The sequence below is a fragment of the Ixodes scapularis genome, unplaced genomic scaffold, assembly GCF_016920785.2.
Source record: "Ixodes scapularis isolate PalLabHiFi unplaced genomic scaffold, ASM1692078v2 PGA_scaffold7__128_contigs__length_106722199, whole genome shotgun sequence".
Taxonomy (NCBI): Eukaryota; Metazoa; Arthropoda; class Arachnida; order Ixodida; family Ixodidae; genus Ixodes; species Ixodes scapularis.
Window position 1 is genome coordinate 41,222,328 of NW_024609882.1, and position 20,694 is coordinate 41,243,021.

Sequence of the window (20,694 nt, forward strand, 5' to 3'; positions counted from 1 at the left end):
AAAAAAAAAAAATAATGGCCGACTTTCTTAGATAAACAGCATCCTCATCAATTAACCCGTCCGCCACATGAGATGCGAGCTGGTTGTATTAAAGGATCTTTAAGATATCACGAAAAGGCTGAATCGGGCAACGCGGAGCAGTGTATTCGTCCTGTTTGTTATCAAAGTGTGCTCTTGTGGTGCGTAATACTTCATTGTGACGCTATCGTCAGTTGCGCTTTCTGCCTTTTTTTCTTTTTAACTTCTACGTTTTTGAGGGTTGTACGGCCTTGCTTAAGCGAGTCTTCTGATTCAACTACAGTGAGCCTGAGTGAACGCATTGGCTTTGAGCAATACATCGTTTCTATAAATAAATATTTTTCTTTTTTTTTTTGTGGGGGGGGGGGGGGGAGAAGATGACATTCCCAATAAAACTGGATGCTGCATGTTCAATGAACCCTAGGTTTCAGAAATAAAACATAGTTCACAGGGGAAAAAAAAAAAACCTTTGTCATACATCTCGTAATGTGGGTGGCGAAGGTTTCATTCAAACCATTAGCTAGCCGTAATAAAAAAACAAAAAGCAAACCTTTCCCTTTTCAGCGAAAGGGTGATCAATGACTCCGAGTCTTTTACAAGAAGACAAAAGAGCGCGGGTTTGGAGTCCGGTACCAGGCTTGAAATAATGCCATTATTTCGCTGTAACGTGAGAGGAGAAACCAAAGTAGCCGGCTTATGACCTCTTTTTGACCCTCGCTTCAAAAAAAAAAAGAGGCAACAAGAAAGTTTAAATGATGGGTACCGAGAAATAAATTGATAAATATAGGGGGCGACAGAGAGGGGGTAAGGAGGCAAGAAAATGTAATTGGGACTGGGAAAAATGTCAGGACAGGTACGGAACTAACAAAATAAAGTAGGGAAGCACGTTGGGGAAGACAGATGCTCGCTGGAGGGAGCCTCCGTGTCTTTTATCTTACGTAGAGGATAAAGGAGACTCGCCTGACGCGTCTGATCGAATTGTGATGGTTGAAGCGTTGTCCTTCGCTCTTATCTTTCTTTAGCTTTGTTCCCGTCGACCAAGATAATGAACTAGGGGGAAAGGTTTTGTGCATTCTGGCTTCTTCGTAACGGCACGGAATAAAGACAAACATCGGCGGTTCCGACGGTACCATAATGCTGGCGACGCTTTGACATACACAAAGAAACACGTAACTTTCAAGTCCTGTATCTAGTATTGTTTCAAACTTTAATTTGTGCAAACGCACCGGCGTCGCGCATTGTATAAACTGAAAGATTAAGAGCTCGAGCAACTTTAACTCGTCGTGGTAAGAAGTACACGCCTAACCTGTCAACTGCTTTCTTTCTCCGGTTTTTTTACTCTTTTCTTTTATTATTTATCTCAGGACCATCAATGTCAGAGATTACAACTTGCCGCCTTCTGATCTCCTTCTCCCCCCCCCCCCCCCCCTTACATTGCCCGACTAATATTTTGGTTGCTGTTTCTTGTGCCTTTTAGAAAAGGAGGAGTGTCTTCACTGGCCCCGCTCTTTCGTTTCTTTCGCATTAAAACATAAAGTTGTTTGCTTGAAAGGAATCCCGTTTGCAAATAAAGAACTAGAAGCGTAATACGGCGCACTCTTAGCGAATCATTTATTGTTAGTAAATCATCATCCTTTAAGCGGATGATGATTTACTTTTATTGTATTCTGGAGCTTTTTCTTATATTACATGATCGTCCACTCGCTTCCAAAAATCAAGCAAGTCTAAAATTCTCGAAAGCTGATATTGTCACGGGTGGTGACCAATAAACAAGAAATAAACAGGAATAAATAAACGTTTAATGTGGCGAACTTGTGCCAAAAATAAAAGGGTACAGAAGATAATAAGAGAGCGTCGCGGGCGTCGAAGTCGGCGTAACAGCAGAGTCGAACGCTGGGGCGAAAACTGACTCCGCTCGCCTTGCGGAATCCTTATGTACCCTCGTGGGTTTCTGGATCGTTCGCCGTAGAATGTTCGGTGTGTAGAACATTCTAACCTCGAATCAGCAAGACGGTTCTCGAATTCACTAGAACATCAAATTGCACTGTCAACAAAAATGTGTAGTCGCGGCCAGGAATCGAACCCTGGCCTTCTGCGTGGGAGGCAAGCGCGAAAACCGTTAGGCCACGCGCGCGCTGCCTACTTCGCCAGCTGCGCGCGCGGCAATATTTTATAAACTTGGTCTTCATGGTGAAAGGCTGTGCGGAAGTGGTTTTTCTTGTTTTACATCACATTTTAGACTTGTCTCTGGAATCAGGTGCATTCCCAACAATGTGGAGGAGCTCTGTTGTCATCCCAGTATTTAAGTCGGGTGACAGAACTAAAGTGAACAAATACTGACTTGTGCCTCTTCTTTCAGAACATTGCCAGAAGTTTTCCAAATTATACTACGTAGCCGTCTTTACATGTATTTTCGCCAAAATATTGTGCCTGAAGAGCACGAATTTTTGGAAGGTCGTTCGTTCGGTGGGGAAGAATTTGTGCTCTTTTCTGCATGATGTTGTCCCATATTGTTCAGAACCGAAAGCAGGCTGACGTGGTCCACTTTGACATTACGAAGGCTTTCGACAAGGTGGATCACAGGCTACTGTTGGCTAAGTTGAATGTGTAGAGTTTATGCCCTTGGGAGCTACTTCTCTAAACGCGAAAACTTTGCAAGTTTGTCAAGCTGCCTATCGAATCCTTGCTTGGCTATGCCGTGCGTCCCACAGGGAAGCAATCTTGGCCCTCTTTTGTTTAATTTATTTTTGCAAATGACTTTAATTTATGTGTGAAATACTAAAAATATTGTCATTTGCCGATGACATAAAACTGTATAAACTGACAAATACTCTAAAGAACTGTGTTTTTCTTCATCATGACGTATGCTCTATTTCTGCGTGGTGCTTGACTAACGGTCTTGTGCTGAACGAATCGAAAACAAGCGTTATTTCTATCAGCAGGAAACCGGACGCCTCACAGTTTTGTTATGCTTCAGACACCACTGCTATTAGCCTTGTCTCTCTGATTAGGAATTTGGATGTGTAATTAGATAATAAACGTTCTTTTAATTAACATGTTAAAAAAATCGTCAACTCATCTTTACGAGGTTTCAGTGTTATAATGCGTATATCGAGTATTTTGAAAGATTCACTCTGCTTATTAATGTTATTTTGCTCTCTTGTTGTCAAGCCGATTTGAAATTTTCACAGCAGTATGCAACAGAATTAGAGAGACTAACGCACCTAGTAATGAAAGAGTTAAAAGGAAATTTATACGTGTGTTTTATGATCGTTAGTTGCAATTTAAGGTGATTTATGACTACGAAAAAATATGTGGGCTGATTAGATTACATTTTTTTTGTGTAATAGACACATGATGCGTAATTTTATGTGCTTGTATAAGGTTGTTTATGGAGCAGTCGATTGCACGTATTTACTGAACTGTGTGTGTTTACGTGCCCCTCGAAGGTCTAGTCGTGCACGCTCATTGTTTAAACCTTGCGTTCCACACAAGACTGATCCCATTACCCGTCTACAACTGGTTTTTAACAAATTGGAATCCAACTTTGATAGATTTGATATTGAGATTTTTGGATCTGAACAAACATTTAGAAAGTGCGTTGAGGTCTTCCTTTTGGTTCGCCATGTCAACGTATAAAATTGATATGTGAATTCTTTTTATTTCAACGTAGCACACCACTAAAGAGGCAGATACCTGTTTGTGGACACCAAAAATAAAGCATTAATAGTATCTTATTATTATCTCACAGAAGCCTGTCGTTCATTTGAGTCAGAAAAATATCGGTCGCACTCTTTTTTTTTTACTACGGGGAACAAAAAATAAATTAAATAATAGAAAAGTTGTCTGGTTAGCATGTACACAGATGTGTGAAGAAGCGTGACTCGCTACGCAGGAGAGAAGTGTATTTTGTAGAAATGGGGGAGTGATCAGCTTGAACAAACATCTTGTCTTTGAGATCAGCGCGTAGCTACAATTCGTCCCACTTTAACTCCGAGCGCAGCGTATACGCCACAACCTGCTGGAGCCAATCAATAGCGCCGAGGGTGCATCGCCTCGACGCTCGTCGCCTTTGTGTGTTTACTATCACCGACAAACCAATCACGCAACAAAACAGCCCAGTACCACCGCGGCAGTTTTCCTGTGCGTCATTGCTTTAGTCGGAGATTGCAAATGTTCAAAAGTGATGAGACCAGTGAAGATGGCTTCTTGATTGTCTCCATCGGATCTGAGGGTCTGTTGAAGTCGGACCTCAAGTGAAAAGGATTTAGGATGATGAGAAAAAATGGAAGACATCGCCTGCAGTATCTTTGGGGGAAAACAAAAAAGTGGTGGGAGCAGGGGGCTCTTTTTGTGCTAATTTGGCACATGCAATGAAAAAAAAAAGTTAAAATGTCTATCCCAGTTAGTTTAGCGAACACATAACTACGTATACTACAATTGTGCGAGGAATATAATGACTTAAGGTACGACAAAAAAAACACAAAAGCATCCACTGTACACTTTTTTATGTTTTGATTTCAAGAATCCAGGAAGGTACTTCTTTGAGAATTGGGTAGACAACCTAATTAGCGCCTATCTGTCTCGTTTGCTTGTTGTTGTTCTATTTTTTTTCTTCTTTTTAAGGCTAATAAAAAGTAGCGTGCAAGGTGTATCATCTAAGGAACACTTTAATTAGGCGTTTGCTCAGTGAGCTGTACAAATTTCCAATTCACACCTCGGTTCTTAAGTGAATAATTAAAATATTAGCTAAATAGTCTTAATTAACTATTTAACTAGGCGCACTGAAAAAAAGACATGTGCGATTTCCCAAAACACTTTCCAAGTTAAAGTTGGTTTCACTGTCGCAGAGCGTTCCGTTTATTTGTAAAGTTAGGTGGGATTTATCTGGGACAGCCTGTATGTATATATATATATATATATATATATATATATATATATATATATATATATATATATATATATATTTATTTATTTATTTATTTATTTATATTTATAGTCACATTTGCCTATAACTCGGCCATTCAATTCACGACTGGATTCTCACACTTTTATTTGCTGCACGGCCGTGAGCTTTCTACCCACACTGGACACTATTATTCCATACCCGACCGAGATTCTCGACGAGGATATCAATTCACAAGCCTCCTACTGTGCAGAGGCTTGCCGCCAACTCGCCCGTACACGCACATTACTCCATCAACAAGCCTCCAAACGCTCCTATGATGACTGACATCAGGATCACCAATATAATGCGAATAACCTTGTACTCATACATTTTCCTATCCGCCAACGTGGGCTCTCCGAAAAACTCCTCCCAAAATACCAAGGACCGTATCGAGTCATTTGTCTAACATCCCATGTTCACTACCTCGTGGAGCCTGTACAGCCTTTATCTGACCGCCGCAACCGTGGTCGGCATGTCGTGCATGTCGGTCGCCTCAAGCATTTCAAATTTCGCCAGCCCGAACCTTAGCATGCTGGCTCTATCCTTCGGCCAGGATGGCCTTCTCCGAAGAGGGAGCATTTGTGGCGACCAAGTGGCGCGACCAGCGCTGCCAACCTGGGCGCCGAAGTGCTCGAGGGACAGCGCGTGCTGAGGCGTAATAGACCTTATTCAGAGCCACCTTATTCAGATTCGCGCGCCATCTATCGGACGTGGCACCAACCTTCCTTCCGACGCCATCTTTGAGGCGACTGGCAAAGCGCTGTGGCCGTTTGCGGCGCGTGAAAGCGACGCGCAGTGACCACACGACTGCTCTGTTCCGCTCTCGTATTCAACGAGGAAATGAAATGAAAAACAACCGATGTAAAGATTCGAATCCTATTGTTTTCTTTTCAAGTTAAAGGTATTATAGCCAACGTTTTTATAGCCGTTGCGCTTTCCTGCGCTATTTATGCTCCTAACAAGAGCCACCCGCGCGTTAGTGTTGTGTGCTTTTACAAGGCTTTTAAACCGCTTTTAATATATGACACTCTCCACAATGGCGTGAAGGGCTCCTGATATTTGCAAGTAACAACAGCGAGCATCTATTATTTCATGTGATTTTTTGGGAGCTCGATGTTGGCTAGCATCGTAGCTTCGCTCGCTTAGAGGAACGGCGAGGTCTAGTCAACATCACTCAGATACACTGGTTTGAGATTGATTTTTTTTTTCTCGCTCAAGTAAGTCTTTTACATCCGATTGAAGGCTGTTGAAAAGTGCAAAAGAGCTTGGCAAAGTAACAACTTCGTTTAACACATGAGTGATAAAGACAACCGTGCTAAAAACCGAAGGTGAACGCCCGCTTACTTTACGCTGTATCATTATTATCACTCGACTCTCACATTTCGAGAAACATTTTCGAGATGTAGACGAAAGCATAGAAGCGGGCTCTTCTTGACTGCTAACCTGGAGCTGTTGGCGAGTTCAACAGTCGCGCTTGCTCGCTTCCCAACAAATCGGGCTTGCGCTGCGGGAGAAGCTTTTTTATTTGGAGCCTATACTGCAAGCAGCCACTTTTCTGAGCACTGGTCATATTCTATCGCGAGTAAGCATGAAATTTAACTCTATGTAACCGCGCTACCAGGAGGAGCACACTAAAATATCGTGGACATTCATTTAATGCATTTTCTCTCAAGGGGCAAAAAGTACATATGCGCTAGTACTGAATTTATTTGTTAGTATTATTATTATGATTATAAAAGAAAAATATTCCAACTTTCCGTAAAATCGATTTTTTTTCATTGTTTTTATCATAGGTTATATTTCGCATACTTGCATTGCTGCGACACTCCGGTCATTTCCTTTTACGCTTTTGTGCCTCGCATACGCTTTAGTGAGCATGCTAGTGTAGATCTTTAGCGTTTTTTTTTAATATTTTACCTGCGATAAAAAATACTACTATCGTTAATTCGTGATGTATCACACGCACTCCTTATAATGTTTTGAGCTACCATTCGATGATCTCCCCGATAAACTAAATAAAAATCGACGAGATATATTTATTTTCATCTGTGTGTGTGTGTGTGTGTGTGGGTTTGTGTGTGTGTGTGCTTGTGTGTGTGTGTGTGTGTGTGTGTGTGGAAACATATCTTCAATATTCCTAAGGTTAAGACAACGGGAACCAAAATTTAATGTTCAACGCCGCAATCATAGAATTCTGCAATTCGGGTCTGCACACGCTGGGTCAATGCGTACTGGGTGAAGAACTCCTCGCATTATTTAGACCCACAGCCGCAAATGCCAAATAAAAATAAACTATCACACAGTAGCTGACGGCTCTGCTAAATATATTTTATAAATCGTCTTTGTGCGAACAGGCATAATCGGCTTATCAGGCAACTTAACGCACGATCCTAAAACAAGTGCGTGAGTCGGCCTGCTCTGGTGCTGGAATGAAGCTCATTTTTATAAAAATAGATTCTTAGTGAAACCGCTGAAAACAAACTTGAGCTTAATATTCGCAAGTTATTCTCGAGCAACTAGCACCATCAATATACAAAAAACAAAAACAAAAAAAAAGAAGAGGAAAACGCGCGGCGAGGGGTTCATACTGCGGCGGACGGCGGGGAGGCGAAGCCTCAAAGGTGGCACCGAACCTCTGATAGTACCCGTGGCCGCCGGGAGATGGCGCTAATAATAAGTAAGGTCTATTGCGCGCGCGAGACAGAATAGATTCAGTCTTGGTTGGGCAAACCGTCGTCTCCGTCTGCTTATTCTTTGTCCCCAAAACACCTTTACAATATATACATATATTGCGAAGGTATACATATATATATATATATATATTGTGAAGGTATATATATATTTATATATATATACCGGGTGATTCAAGGAGACGGCAGGCTCTTTAAATTGACCGCGAAATTCGGTTTCTTAACCTATCCCACTACGACTTCGTGCAGCGTTGCCCACAGATGGTGCATTTTTTTTGTAAAATTTGCAAAGAACGAACTTACCTGAGGAAAACGTAAAGAAGGAAAAAGGCTTAGCTCCTATGGAAACGCAGCGAAGCCACCGGTCTTCGAACAACACGGCGCCGTTTCGCACGGGAGACAAAAGATGGCGCAAGCGGTTGCAACGCCAACAGCTGCCAACGAACGAGCAGACGCCGCCGAGAGCCGGCCCTTTAGCAGACAAGGAACTGCAGTTCCTTGTTGTTACCGCGCCTGTCTTTTTTTCTTTCTGCGACTGTCGCCTTTCGAGGAACGCGCGCCGCTTTTTAGTCGAAAAGATCGTCTGCTAAAAACGCCGGCTCTCGGCGCCGTATGCTCGTTCGTTGGCGGCGTTCATTGCGCCATCTCTTGTCTCCCGTGCGAAACGGCGCCGTGTTGTTTGCAGACCGGTGGCGTCGCTGCGTTTCCATAGGAGCTAAGCCTTGTTCTTTCTTTACTTTTGGCTCAGGTAAGTCCGCTCTTTGCAAATTTTACGAAAAAAAAGCACCATCTCTGGGCAACGCTGCCCAAAGTCGTAGCGCGATAGGTTAAGAAACCGAATTTTGCGGTCGATTCAAAGAGCCTGCCGTCTCCTTGAATCACCCGGTATATTATATATATATATATATATATATATATATATATATATATATATATATATATATATATATATATATATATATATATATATATATATATGTACAGGCTGTTTCAGAGAACGCAGGCCAAATATTGCACCATATTCCAGCATTTTTGGTTGGTCCTAAAAAAGGCTGGTGTGCAAACTGAAGATCTGGAATTTCCACAGCTTTTTTTGTTCCGGATGTCCCTTCCTAGCAACAACAAGAACTTCGGCGGTTCTCATATACCAGGCGATTTCCTGTTCTGCCCACAACGAGAAAGCCGAAAAAAAAAAGACCGCATCTTCTAGTGTCAGAGTAGTTTGAACTGTCCAGCGGGCGATCTTTCCTTCGCCACAAAGTAACAACAGCAAAGAGCGATGCCATTCGAGTAATATCTCAAACAGAGCAGAAATAAAAAATAACAGGTCATATTCACTGCTACGGGCCCCCAAGCAAACAATGGGACGCTGTCTTTGTCGCCGGGTCTCGACACCATGTTATTGGAACCTTCGCTTCTGCCGCTGTCAGTGCCACTGGTGTGGTCTCGAGACCGGGGATGAAAAATAAAAAAAAAAAGGCAAACAGGGAAAATTCAGCAGACATGTCCTTGCTGATCGTATGATATGACAGAGTCACTTCTGCTTGCCGTTGTGTTTCCGTGTCGAGCACAATAAAGCGGGAGTCACGCCGCTCATGAGTCCTACAAAAGACATGGTGTTCGATGCACCGCAATGACGGCATAATATGCGGAACCGGTGATTCGAAGCATACGAGGAGCGCAAGTTCGTCTGCTGCTTGCGCAGGAGTGGCGGCGACGTCAGAACGACGCCAAACTCTAATTGGCTTTGATGGAAAGGATACGGGAGTAGACCTCAACCTTGAGATCTACTTACAATTTTGTTCAATCAGCCAGTAAGAGCTCGGCGTTCTGACGTGCTGGCGACCCCTGTGCAAGAAGCAGACGAGCTTGCGCTCCGCATTCGCCTCATACATACGAGTGCGTGCTTTGAACATTTCTGCAGACAGTGTGTGGAATGCTCCTGTGGCAGGGCCGTCGTACACGGAAGAAACATATGCCTCGCAGACAGTAGCTGCGTTCGATGTACAATCAGCACGGAATGAATCCCGAACGCCGGAACGCGTGGCCATCGATACAGGCTGCTCTACCTGGAGGGCCCCTGAGAACTAATGAAAATGCACCTGGGTGCGAGGGTGCGGGTCCTACTAAGATATCCTCAACCCTCGCGCTGGGCGTCTGGGACCTTCGCGTTTCGCCGGTGGCGCGCTGTAACCGCCGTCACTCGGGGTGCTCTTCTGTCGCCGCACTGCCTCCCGGTCGACACCGGGTGGCCGCTTAAAGGGCAACTCCGCTTCATTTTTGGTTTTGAAAAAACAATGCAGTCCTCTTCAGTATCGCCTAGGAAGACCACACGTCAAATATTACGAAGCAGCTCTGTCTAAATGTTTCTTAAACGGTCCGGCAAACTTTGCAACTCGCCAAGTTGCCGAAATCGGCTGAACCGAGCGGGCGAATTCAGGCGCAACCAACAGCGCAGTCAAGGCTATAGCATGGGCGGCGCCAACATTGAGCTAAACGTCATCATCATGGCCCCCTTTTGCTTGTTTTTACTTCTCCGATCGAGCGTAGCGCGTGACGTCAGCAACGTTGCCTCTCGGCGCTCAGCGGTGTCCAAGTGATTGGCGTACGCGCCTGCGCAGCGCGCTTTTTGGGAGCAGACCAACCGCCCGCCGTGGTCCCACCGTTACCGCCGTCTTCCGCGTCACAACCACCGTCGTCGTCTCACCGTTAGTGATTATTGCCTCTCGGAGTTTCGTCCACACTATAGACACCACGTGCGCAGAGTCGCAGACTTATGCCGCAGTTGTGCAGACGTCGCCGAATGCCGTAGACACCAAAACGTGGCGAAGGGTGCGGTGCAGACGACACTCGCGCCTGCCGCACGCCCGCCCCCATCCCGCCCGTGGGCCGAGGATCACGTGACATCTCGTACCACGTGATGGCCATGTACTTGGCGGCCCGAGGCCAATGTTGCCGGACGGAGCCGAAGTTTCCATTTCGATTTCTGCTCGTGTTTAAAATTAGGTTTAAAAATATATATCCCATTTTTCCATTTTTCGCGAAGCAAACGACGTAGTGTCTTTTACTAGGGCTTTTTAATTCGAAATCACTTATTATCCCGAAATATTGGGAATTGAGCGGAGTTGCCCTTTAACCTGGCAATATCTGTTTGCGATAGGCCCTGCTCAGAGAGGGTAATGAATTTATTCCACTCCGGAATTTATACGCCTGGCATATTTATTTATTTATTTATTTATTCATTCCCTCAGGGCCCGAAGGCATTATAGAGGGGAGTGGACACACACATCTAATTGCACACAAGACAAACAGTAATTAGGCGGGTAAGCATAAAAATCCAAAAACAGAACATTGTTAAAACAAAACACTGTCAACCAAAATCCAAAAAATATTCGCAAAGTGCAGCTTTGAATCCGGCATTCTCGGCTATGCTGGCAACAGGTGCGGGAAGGCGATTCCAGTCCAGTGATGTCATGGGTATGAAAGACTGATGAAAGCTTGAGGTGCGACACTGAGGGATGCCAACTTTATTTTCATGGTCGAAACGTGATGAGACGTATGATGGTTGTGTTAACAGATGCTGACGAAGATTTGCATTGTGGTGGTAAATTTTATGAAATAAACATAGACGAGATATTTTTCTACGTAGGGAGAGGTCAGACAAGTTTAGGGTAGTTTTCATTGCTGTTACGCTAGATGTGCGATGATAGTTATGCAGTATGAAACGAACAGAACGGTTTTCAGCAGCTTCTAATGATAATGCAAGCGTTATACCGGGGTCCCAGATAGCGGAAGAATACTCAAGTTTGCTGCGGACCAATGATTTGTAAAGAAGTAGTTTTAAGGACAGCGGGGCAAGAGAGAAGTTCCTTTTTAGAAAGCCCAACATGCGGTTAGCGTTTTTAATTATATACTCAATATGAATGTTCCATGAGAGGTTGTTAGTGATATGAACACCAAGATATTTAAATGAGGACACGGATTCCAGCTCAACAGTTCTTATATGGTACGAGGGACAGGTGTTATTTTGACGTGATACTCTCATGGATTTGCACTTGTTAATATTGAGTTCCATATGCCATTTATCACACCAACGAGAAATATTGTCAAGGTCAGACTGGAGTGCAAGAACGTCAAAATCGTTAGTTACTTCAGAATAGATGACACAATCGTCTGCGAAGAGACCAACTGAGGATGAGATATGCGAAGGAAGGTCATTGATATATATTAAAAACAAAAGAGGGCCGAGTACTGAACCCTGGGGGACACCAGAAGTCACAGGAGAGGGGTGCGAGTTAATGCCATTAACATGAACAAATTGAGAACGGTTAGTTAAAAAGGCGTTGATCCAAGTCAAAACATGAGAGTCAATGTTCAGCTTACTGAGTTTATACAAAAGGAGCCTATGTGAAACCTTGTCAAATGCCTTAGAGAGATCTAAAAAAATGCAGTCAACCTGAGATGAACGATCGAGGCAAGCGTGAAGGTTATGCGTAAGTGTTAATAGCTGAGTTTCGCATGAGAACAGTTTTCTAAAGCCATGTTGAGCAGGAGAAAAGAATGTATGGGAATTAAGAAAATTAACGAGATGCGAATAGATTATGTGCTCTAAAATTTTGCATGGGACACTTGTTAAGGAAATTGGGCGATAATTACTTGGGCTGGATTTGTCACCACCTTTATGGATAGGAATCACCTTCCCCACCCTCCAGTCCTCGGGAAGGCTTCCGAGTTCGAGTGATTGCCGAAATAGCTTTGTTAAGATAATAGAGGAATACATAGTAGTGTTTTTGAGAAACTTCGAGTTAATATTATCAATTCCACACGATGACGATAGTTTAAGGTTGGCGATGACTTTCACTATACCGGCACATTCTATATCAATGGAATTCATAGCACAAATATTGTATTCATAAACATCCGGATAGGAATTAGTGGTTACATTCGAAAATGATTTTGTGAATAATTCATTTAGCACAGCTGCACACTCATTCGCCGCTATCGTCTCATCATCCTCGTTGTTCAGCACTACGTCAAGCCTCTCAGAAGGGTTTACGACGTTCCAAAATTGTTGAGGGTTGTTGCGCAACATAGTGGGTAGGGTACATTCGAAAAAACTGCGCTTGGCTTCGGCAATAGACGTCTTATACACTGCTGCAGCAGAATAATATGCTGCCCAACGATGCTCTGCATTGGGAAACACGGATAACTTTGCAGCACGAAACATTCTTTTTTTCCTATTTGAGAGCCTTCTGAGCGTCTGGTTGAACCATGGGGAGTGAGTGTAATTACGTACAGTTCGTGCAGGTATATATCTATTTGTAAGGGAGGCAACTTTTTCTTTGAACAACATCCAATTATCCTCAACCGAACGCTCAGAAAAATTACGCAGATAATCGCTTAAAAAAGTACCCAATTCATGATTAATAGCTCCAAAATCCGCTCGGGCATAGTCAGATATCCGTTTTACTTGCACTGGAGAGCGACACACCGGAACAACAAAATCAAAGTGGAGCAATGAATGATCACTGAGACCAGGTAGGTACGTGAGAGACGATATAAGCTCGCGTGACGTCGTCAGCACGAGGTCCAGCACCGTGGCCGAAGAACAAGTAACCCGAGTAGGCTGCGCAACAACCTGAGTGAAGTTAAAATCGGCGCACAGATTTATGAAGTCATTGGATTCTGTGGAAAACGTACTTAAACAGGGGCCGTCGTTTGACCACGTAATGTTCGGATAATTAAAGTCTCCTAACAGTAAGACTGGGACGTCAGGGAAACGGATTGTGACAGCATTTACGACGTCATGAAGGTCAGACACAAAGGTAGAACTTCTCGAAGGAGCACGATAGCAAACGCCCAAAACATATTTACGATGATTTAAACAAAAGCAAATCCACAGGATCTCCAGATTCGTGGCAACGTTTACAAGAAATGAAGAAACATTATCAGCCACAGCAATCATAACACCGCCGCCACTTTTATCAACTCTATCTTGCCGATAGATATTAAACTTTTTTTGACAGTGCAAAATTTCACTGTTACAAATCTTACTTGTCAGCCAAGTTTCTGTCAAAACAACAAAACTAGCATTTGATGAGTCAATTATTGAACAAAGGTCGTCCCGTTTATTGATGACACTCCTAATATTTGTAAAAAGAATCGAGAGTTGCGCAGTGGACGATGTCTGAATAGAGCCACCACCCCTCGCAACATGCTACAATGTAGGTGCTGCATGACTGGCATTTTGAGTTTGGTTATTTACAGCGATAGTGGGTGCAGACACGCCGCCACTGCGCAGGTCTGCTTGTCGTACACTATTAGTGAGCGGATCATAAAAGTAGCTTGTTTGGCCAATAAGAAGTTTGTTGTAGCGGAGTTTGAAGGTTGCATTTTGAGATGTTCCGAATTGAAGAAGTTTCTTTCTTGCCTGTCGTGTCGCCAGACAGAAATCCTCGTTCACTGTAGTCCCGGCGTTTTTCAGCGTCGAACGGAACGATAAAACCTTGTCTTTTAGTTTGTACGACGCAAATTTCACGATAACCGGTCTGCATCGGTCGTCCGAGAAATATCCCAATCTATGGGCGCGATCGATGCTCTCCGAGGTTATCTGGGGGTCAACTGTACGAGATAGAATTTCAATAATTTTACTTCCTGTCTGTGCCCACGTCTCCGACCTTGAATCCCCTGTTACCCCGTGAAAAATTAGGTTTTCGCGTCTCGACCGATCTTCGAAGTCATCCAAGCGACTTTGCAAAGACGCGTTGTCTTCTTGCACAGATTTGATTACTTCGCGTGCCTCAGTGAGTTCTTTCCGGATATCAGTTGTTACCGACTCAACAGAATCAATTCTTCGGCCAATTACTTCAATTTTACTTTCGATTAGTGTTTGGTTAGCTTTGATTTCGTGAACCGTCTGAATCAGGCTACACTGGCCCTCTTCTATCTTGACTGAGCGCGTCGAAAGATCCTGGAGAAGCTTCAGCATCTCAGCGAACTGTTTTGCCTGAGCATCCGTCATCGGGCCCGGGTTAAGTTCGACGTCCCCAGCCAACAGCAGTAATACATAGCGTACGGAGTAAGCACAGTCGGCAACAATACATAATAACAAGCCGGGGCACGGCAGCACTACAAGGCAAACGTAATTGCTCTTGAATTCGAAAAAACGCTTCTTACTAACCTGCATGACAACAAGGAAGTGGTTAGACGACATGTTGCGTGCGTTGCCGCCGTGCCCACTGATGGCCTGGGGGGGGGGGGGGGGGTGTCGTGATGTGGGGAAGGCAGGGTTAGCTTTGCCAAAAGTGCAAGCGTTGTTCCGCCCTGGGATAGGAGGAGGGGAAAAGATGGGACTTAGGTGAGTAGGGGGGAAGGGGGGGGGGGGAAGGCAAAATAAACCAGCAGCATTCATGTCTCAGTGAGCCAGTTAGCGAGTCCGGGCTGGGCTAGTGGCACTTAGCGGAAGAGCAGGAGGGCGTCATAGTTGCTCTGCTAGACCGGTCTCTCGTAGGAAACCCAGTAGGAGGGACTGTATGATCCGTCTTCTATGCCTGGGATCTTCAGGGAAAACTACGTCTGATGCTGTCATCGGTCGGATGTGTTGTGAGGATAGGGCGGAGAGAAACGTCCTTCGAGCTTCCTCGTGAAGAGGGCAGCCCCAGACTATGTGAACCTCGTCCTCTGTGACCGCACACCGCTGACAGAGCGGAGTGTCTCTGCGTCCAAACCGGTGGAGGAGCTTCCCTGTGTATGCGCTCCCTGTTCTAAGTCGGAAGAGCAGCGTCGCGTCGGACCGTTTTAACCCCTGGGTCAGGCAAGGTGGCCGCTTTGAGCTGCTCCAGGGGGAAATATCCGAGAAGAAAGCCTGGATGGCTTGCTGGTAGCGCTTGGGATTAGGAGGCGCCCTTAGTGTAGGAGAGAGGTCGTGGGCACGTAAGGCTATGCGGTCCACAATCTCGTTTCCGCGGAGGCCCACATGGGATGGGACCCACTGGAGCGAGATGGAGTGTCCATGTTCTTCAAGCTGGCGGACTACCCGTCTCACCTCGTTGGCAGTGGGGCATGGACCAGGTTTGCGTATGCGCTGAATTCCTCCACGTGAGTCCGTGAGGACAACGATTTGTTGTGGAGGCAGCGACTTCGTCGCAGTCAGGGCTTCTGCGATCGCCAGCAGCTCGGCGGTCGTGGACGACACCATGTGAGTAGTGCGGGCGCTCCAGTCTTTTTGTAAGTCCGGGATGTGGTAGGCTGCCGTGCTGCTTTGCCGAGACCTGTCCACCGAACCGTCCGTGTATATGTGTAGATGCCGAGGGTACCTTGCTGCTAGCTGTTCTTGTGCAGCTGCTTTGAGAACCAGAGGGGGCGTGTTGGCCTTCTTGCGGACGCCGGGTAGGAGTTCGGCTAACTGCAGGCCTGCCTCCCAAGGGGGTGTCCTGCCGTGCGGGTTGATTATCTGGGGGGGTTCCCATCCAAGTGCGGCAAGGGTCTTGGTGGCGAGGCTGAGTTTGGATTGAGTTCGGGTCCTGAGCCTCTTGATCAGGGACTGGCCAGGATGAGTCTCCCCTAGACGAATGACTTGCAGCAAAAGGCGTTGGGAGGCTTGGAGGTGCAAAGGAAGCGACCGGGCCTCCTCATACACCCTCTCGTTTTTGGCGCTTCTGGGAACGCCTAGCGATGTTCGCAGGCCCGCACGGTGTAGCCGTTCGAGTTTGTCGGCCTGACTGGGGAGGAGGTCCATGTATGGTAAGCTATACATGAGTCGGCTCACCACCAAAGAAGAATGAAGGGTCAGCATGGATCGGGGAGAGTTGCCCCAGTTCTGCCCTCCGACCCGGCGCACAGCGTTCCGGGAAGAGATGGTGGAAGCCGTGACGGCCTTTATCTGGTCGTGCCACTTGCAGCGGTTCTGAAGAGTAATGCCGAGGAAGCGGTGCTTTGATACAAGGCGCAGGGGCTGCGAGTCCAGTTGGAGCTTGACCTCCCGCAACCGGCGGTTCCTTCCTGGGAAGACCATGGCTGCTGCCTTGTGACCGGAAATTGAAAGACCTTGGTTCTCGAGGAAGGCCTGGATCTTGTTTATGGCGGATTGCATTATGGCTCTCAAGGTTGGGTGTCGGAAGCCAGAGACCCAGATGCATAAGTCGTCCGCGTACATAGAAATGCCAATCGGGATCCTTGAGTTGGGAAGAGCGGCTGGGAGGCCCGCAATGGCGATGTTAAAGAGTAGAGGCGACAGGACGCTGCCCTGGGGTAGACCGCGTTGCACCGGTCTTGACTGGCTGAGTGTGTTGCTCAGTTTGACTTGGATTGATCTGTCCGAAAGAAAACCCTCGAGGAAGCCCTGAACTCTTCCCGTGATACCCCAAGAGGTTAGTTGGGCCAGGACTGATGCCGGTTCCACATTGTCGAATGCAGCCTGAATATCGAAGAATGCCGCCACGGTAGACTTACGGCTAGCTGCTGCATGCTGCACTGCACTGACAATGTCCAGGATACTGTCTTGTGCGGAGAGACGGGACCTGAACCCAGTTATATTTGACGGGAGTAGGTTGTGTTCCTCCAGCCACCAGATCAAGCGGGCGTGTACCAGCCGCTCGAAGAGCTTGGCAACGCATGAGGTGAGGGACACCGGCCGGTAGGACGATAAGTCTCCTGCTGGTTTGCCACTCTTGAGTACAGGGACCACCCATGCCAGTCGCCAAACCGCTGGAGATTCTGATGAGGCCCAGATATCATTGAACGACGAAAGAAGTTCATGTAAACGTGAATCTGGCAGGTTCTGTAACATTTGCGTCGTGACCCCGTCTGGTCCCGGTGCCCCTCGTCTCTTCGAGGCTCTCAGTGCGGATCTCAGTTCGGATTCCGTAAAAGGGGCATCCATGCAGAAAGGTGTTTTATCCGCATGGCAGCGCGGCTTTGGCTGGGAAACGGCCGCGGCATAGAGAGTAGCAAAGTCTTCGGCCAGGGCCGCTTGTAGCTTTCCCGTGCATAGGGCCAGAGAAGCGAATGGGAGGCTGTACATTCTTTTCCCGGACAGACTGTCCATAAGCCTCCAGATACGCCGGGCTGGTGTGGTTGCATCCACCGAAGAGCAGATCAAATCCCACTGCCGCTTGAAGCATTTTTTGGCATAGCGTCGTAGGGCAGCGTCAATCCTGTTAAAGAGGGTCTTAAAGGTCACGCCACCCTTACGTTGCAGAAGTCTCTGGGCCCTCCGTCTTGCTGCACACAGGTTTAGAAGGGTCAGGTCGGGTGCAGGGAAGGATGTAGGTACGGATGCCTTGATTGTGGCTTCTTTCGCCGCGTCGCTGATGGCCTCCAGGAGGGGTCGTGTAGATCGCCCTAGGTTGTCTCGGAACCGGTCCCAGTGAATAACGGAGATCTCGTGGACCCCAGGACGTTGTAGGCCTATGATGTCGATGAAGACTGGGAAGTGATCACTGCCCATGGTGTCGGCTGCAACCCGCCAAGACAGTGGGATCTCCGGTGAATGGGCTGTGACGTCGATGGCACTGAAAGTGCAGGGTGGCCGGAAAAATGTCGGGGAGCCGTCGTTGGCCACAACAAGGTTGTGTTCTCCAAACTGTTCTGCCAGCATCCTGCCCCTTGCATCTTCTCTGGTGTCACCCCATAGAGCATGATGAGCGTTCCAGTCCCCACAGATCACAACCGGATCGGTGACCCTGGTGCGCAGGGAATCCACCAAGCCGGCGACCTCCACAGCGCCCCCTCCTGGGCGGACATAAATTGAGATAATAGTGAGGCGCCGCCCGGCGATCTCAGCACGCACCGCAACGAGGTCCCGGTTAACAGTGCAGAGGTCAGAGACATCCACGACATGGTGAGGGATAGCTTTTTGGATATAAATTGCAGCGCTGCCGTTTGGAAAGCTTGGTATGGACGGGTTTTTATAAGCAAAATACCCAGGGATGCTGCGATTTCCTGGGAGACCAGCTTCGCAAAGAGCTAAAATGGGTATCTTCCATTGTTGAAGGTAGAGGGACAACTCTGCCAGTCTGGTCAGCAGACCTGCACAGTTCCACTGTAGAGCCACAGGGGTCTGTCGTCGCCCTCTAGCAGGGGACTGATGCACTGAGGGAGGCATCAGCGGGGCTAAGGGTACCGCTGTCAGTCGAGCTTCAGAGCAGCGCCCCTATGATGCCCTCGAGCGCTAGGACGGCTTCCAGGAACTTACGGAACGAGGATGTTGGCAGGATGTGGATTAGGTCACGCACGGCGCCAAAGATCATGGTTACAATGGACTTGAAGGGATGCGGCGAGAAGGGGGCGGCGGCTTCGGTGTGGCCTGAAGATGGCGGCACAGGTGCGCCTTGTCGAGAAGCTCGGGTGTCGCGGCCTTTGGATGGTTTCGAGCTTTTGACAGTTTCTGCCCAGGTCTGTTTTACCGTGGTGCTGGAGGCTGAGAGGCTGGTGCCGGGAGTGGCATCGGTTTCTTGGCAGGTAGGGGATGATACCGCCGGTGCATGAGTGTCAGTCGGGGAAGGACGCGCGTCTTGGGGTACATTCTTGTCTGAGGGGGTGCTACCCTGCTCACTGCGTGAATTCTTGTCTGACTTGGCTGACGAGGAGTTGCGGAGTGCTTCGCGAGCATCCCGGAACGTTGCGTTGTTTTCTGAGCGGTAACGCGAGATGGCGACCTCTCGACGTCGGGTTGGGCAGGACGAGGACGTGGCCTCATGGCTCTGACGACAGTTGATGCACTTTGGTTCGGGTGATTCGCACCCGCCGTCGTGTGAGGCGCCGCATCGTGCGCATGCCTGGGGACGATTGCAGACCGCGGATATATGGCCGTAACGGAGGCACCGCCGACACTGCAGGGCTTTTACCTTGAAAGGCAGGACCGGAGTTCGAACTAGTCCGTAGAGGAGGGAGTCGGGCCGCGTCTTCCCGAGGAAGACAATCTTCACGAGTTTAGACTTCTCCCCAAGTCGCCGCACGTCCCAGATCTTGACTGGAGCCCGTATCTGGTTCCGGATGTCAGCGTCAGAAAGGCCGAGTTCCACGTCCCTGATAAGCCCGATGCAGGTGTTCGGGGGACTGGGGAGGAATGCTCGGACAGGAGTGGTGCAGAGTACCTTGAGGTCCAGGAGTACTCCTTTGAGCTTGGGTGTCCGTGCTTCGACCGCGATTAAGTTCCTTGCCTTGTTGACGCGGACTTCTTTGACGGCACCTGGCGCAGCACATTCGACGTATTCTGTAAGCTTGGATGGACTGAGCGACGCAACCGAGTCGGAGTTGGTGGGGGCGAACAAGACGGTGAACCCCTCTTCAAGTAGCCTGTGGCTAGTAGTCCCGGACGTGCCCGAGCCGCCACTTTTCCGTCGGCGCTTTTTGCCTCGCGATTCGGTCCAGTCTTGGGACCCTTCAGAGTCGTCCATATCGGAGATGCCTTCCTTGAAGATAGAGTCGTCCTCCGAAGATTCGGCTACCTCATGAGCTTGTCGGGGAGACGGACGAGTCCCCGACGGCACGTGCTCCGGCTCCAGGTGGTAGGTGGGCCTGTCAACTTGGGATGAAGGTTGGCCAGCAGACATTCCGTCGTCGGCAAGGGGCTGAGGTTGGCTCTGCACGAGCCCCCCGCGGCGCTTGCTTGCGGTAGACCGGGCCACCGGGCGATGTTCGGCGTCTCCCAGAAGGCCCCAGAAAAAAAGGCTGAAGTTCACCGCTCGTACTGGCGAGGTTTTCGGCGTTAGATGTGACAGCAGGAACAACACAGCGTGCTTCGAGACGACAGCGGACGCAGCTCAGCGGCAACCGTCCACTTCGGACGCCGAAGAAAGAATCCACTGATGGCCTGAGGGTAGGCTGTGGCTCTTATAGTCGATGGCCCTTGTGTCGATGACGTAACGAAGCCGAAGATCACGTGGTCCAGTTGCCCAAGGTGACACGCTGCTTCGTCCGCTTCTGTTCCCGATGTCTCTGGTGATGGTGCAGTTGAATCGAGAGTACGCCCGCCGGCAATCAGCAAGAGCTGCATGACAACAAGGAAGTGGTTAGACGACATGTTGCGTGCGTTGC

At 47.7% G+C, this 20,694-nt stretch overlaps 2 protein-coding genes across 2 annotated transcripts; both read right to left on the reverse strand.

Annotated features, from left to right (window-relative positions):
- Window positions 1-15,561: 15,561 nt before the first annotated feature.
- On the reverse strand, window positions 15,562-18,253 carry LOC121833115. Its single transcript, XM_042286213.1, has 3 exons — window positions 17,848-18,253; window positions 15,701-17,154; window positions 15,562-15,594 (listed from the first exon to the last, which is right to left on the reverse strand). The coding sequence occupies exons 1-3, from the start codon at window positions 18,251-18,253 to the stop codon at window positions 15,562-15,564; spliced, it is 1,893 nt and encodes a 630-aa protein (XP_042142147.1).
- Window positions 18,254-18,361: 108 nt separating this feature from the next.
- LOC121833274 lies at window positions 18,362-20,302 on the reverse strand. Its single transcript, XM_042286413.1, has one exon. The coding sequence runs from the start codon at window positions 20,208-20,210 to the stop codon at window positions 18,795-18,797; it is 1,416 nt and encodes a 471-aa protein (XP_042142347.1). The 5' UTR covers window positions 20,211-20,302; the 3' UTR covers window positions 18,362-18,794.
- Window positions 20,303-20,694: the final 392 nt, after the last annotated feature.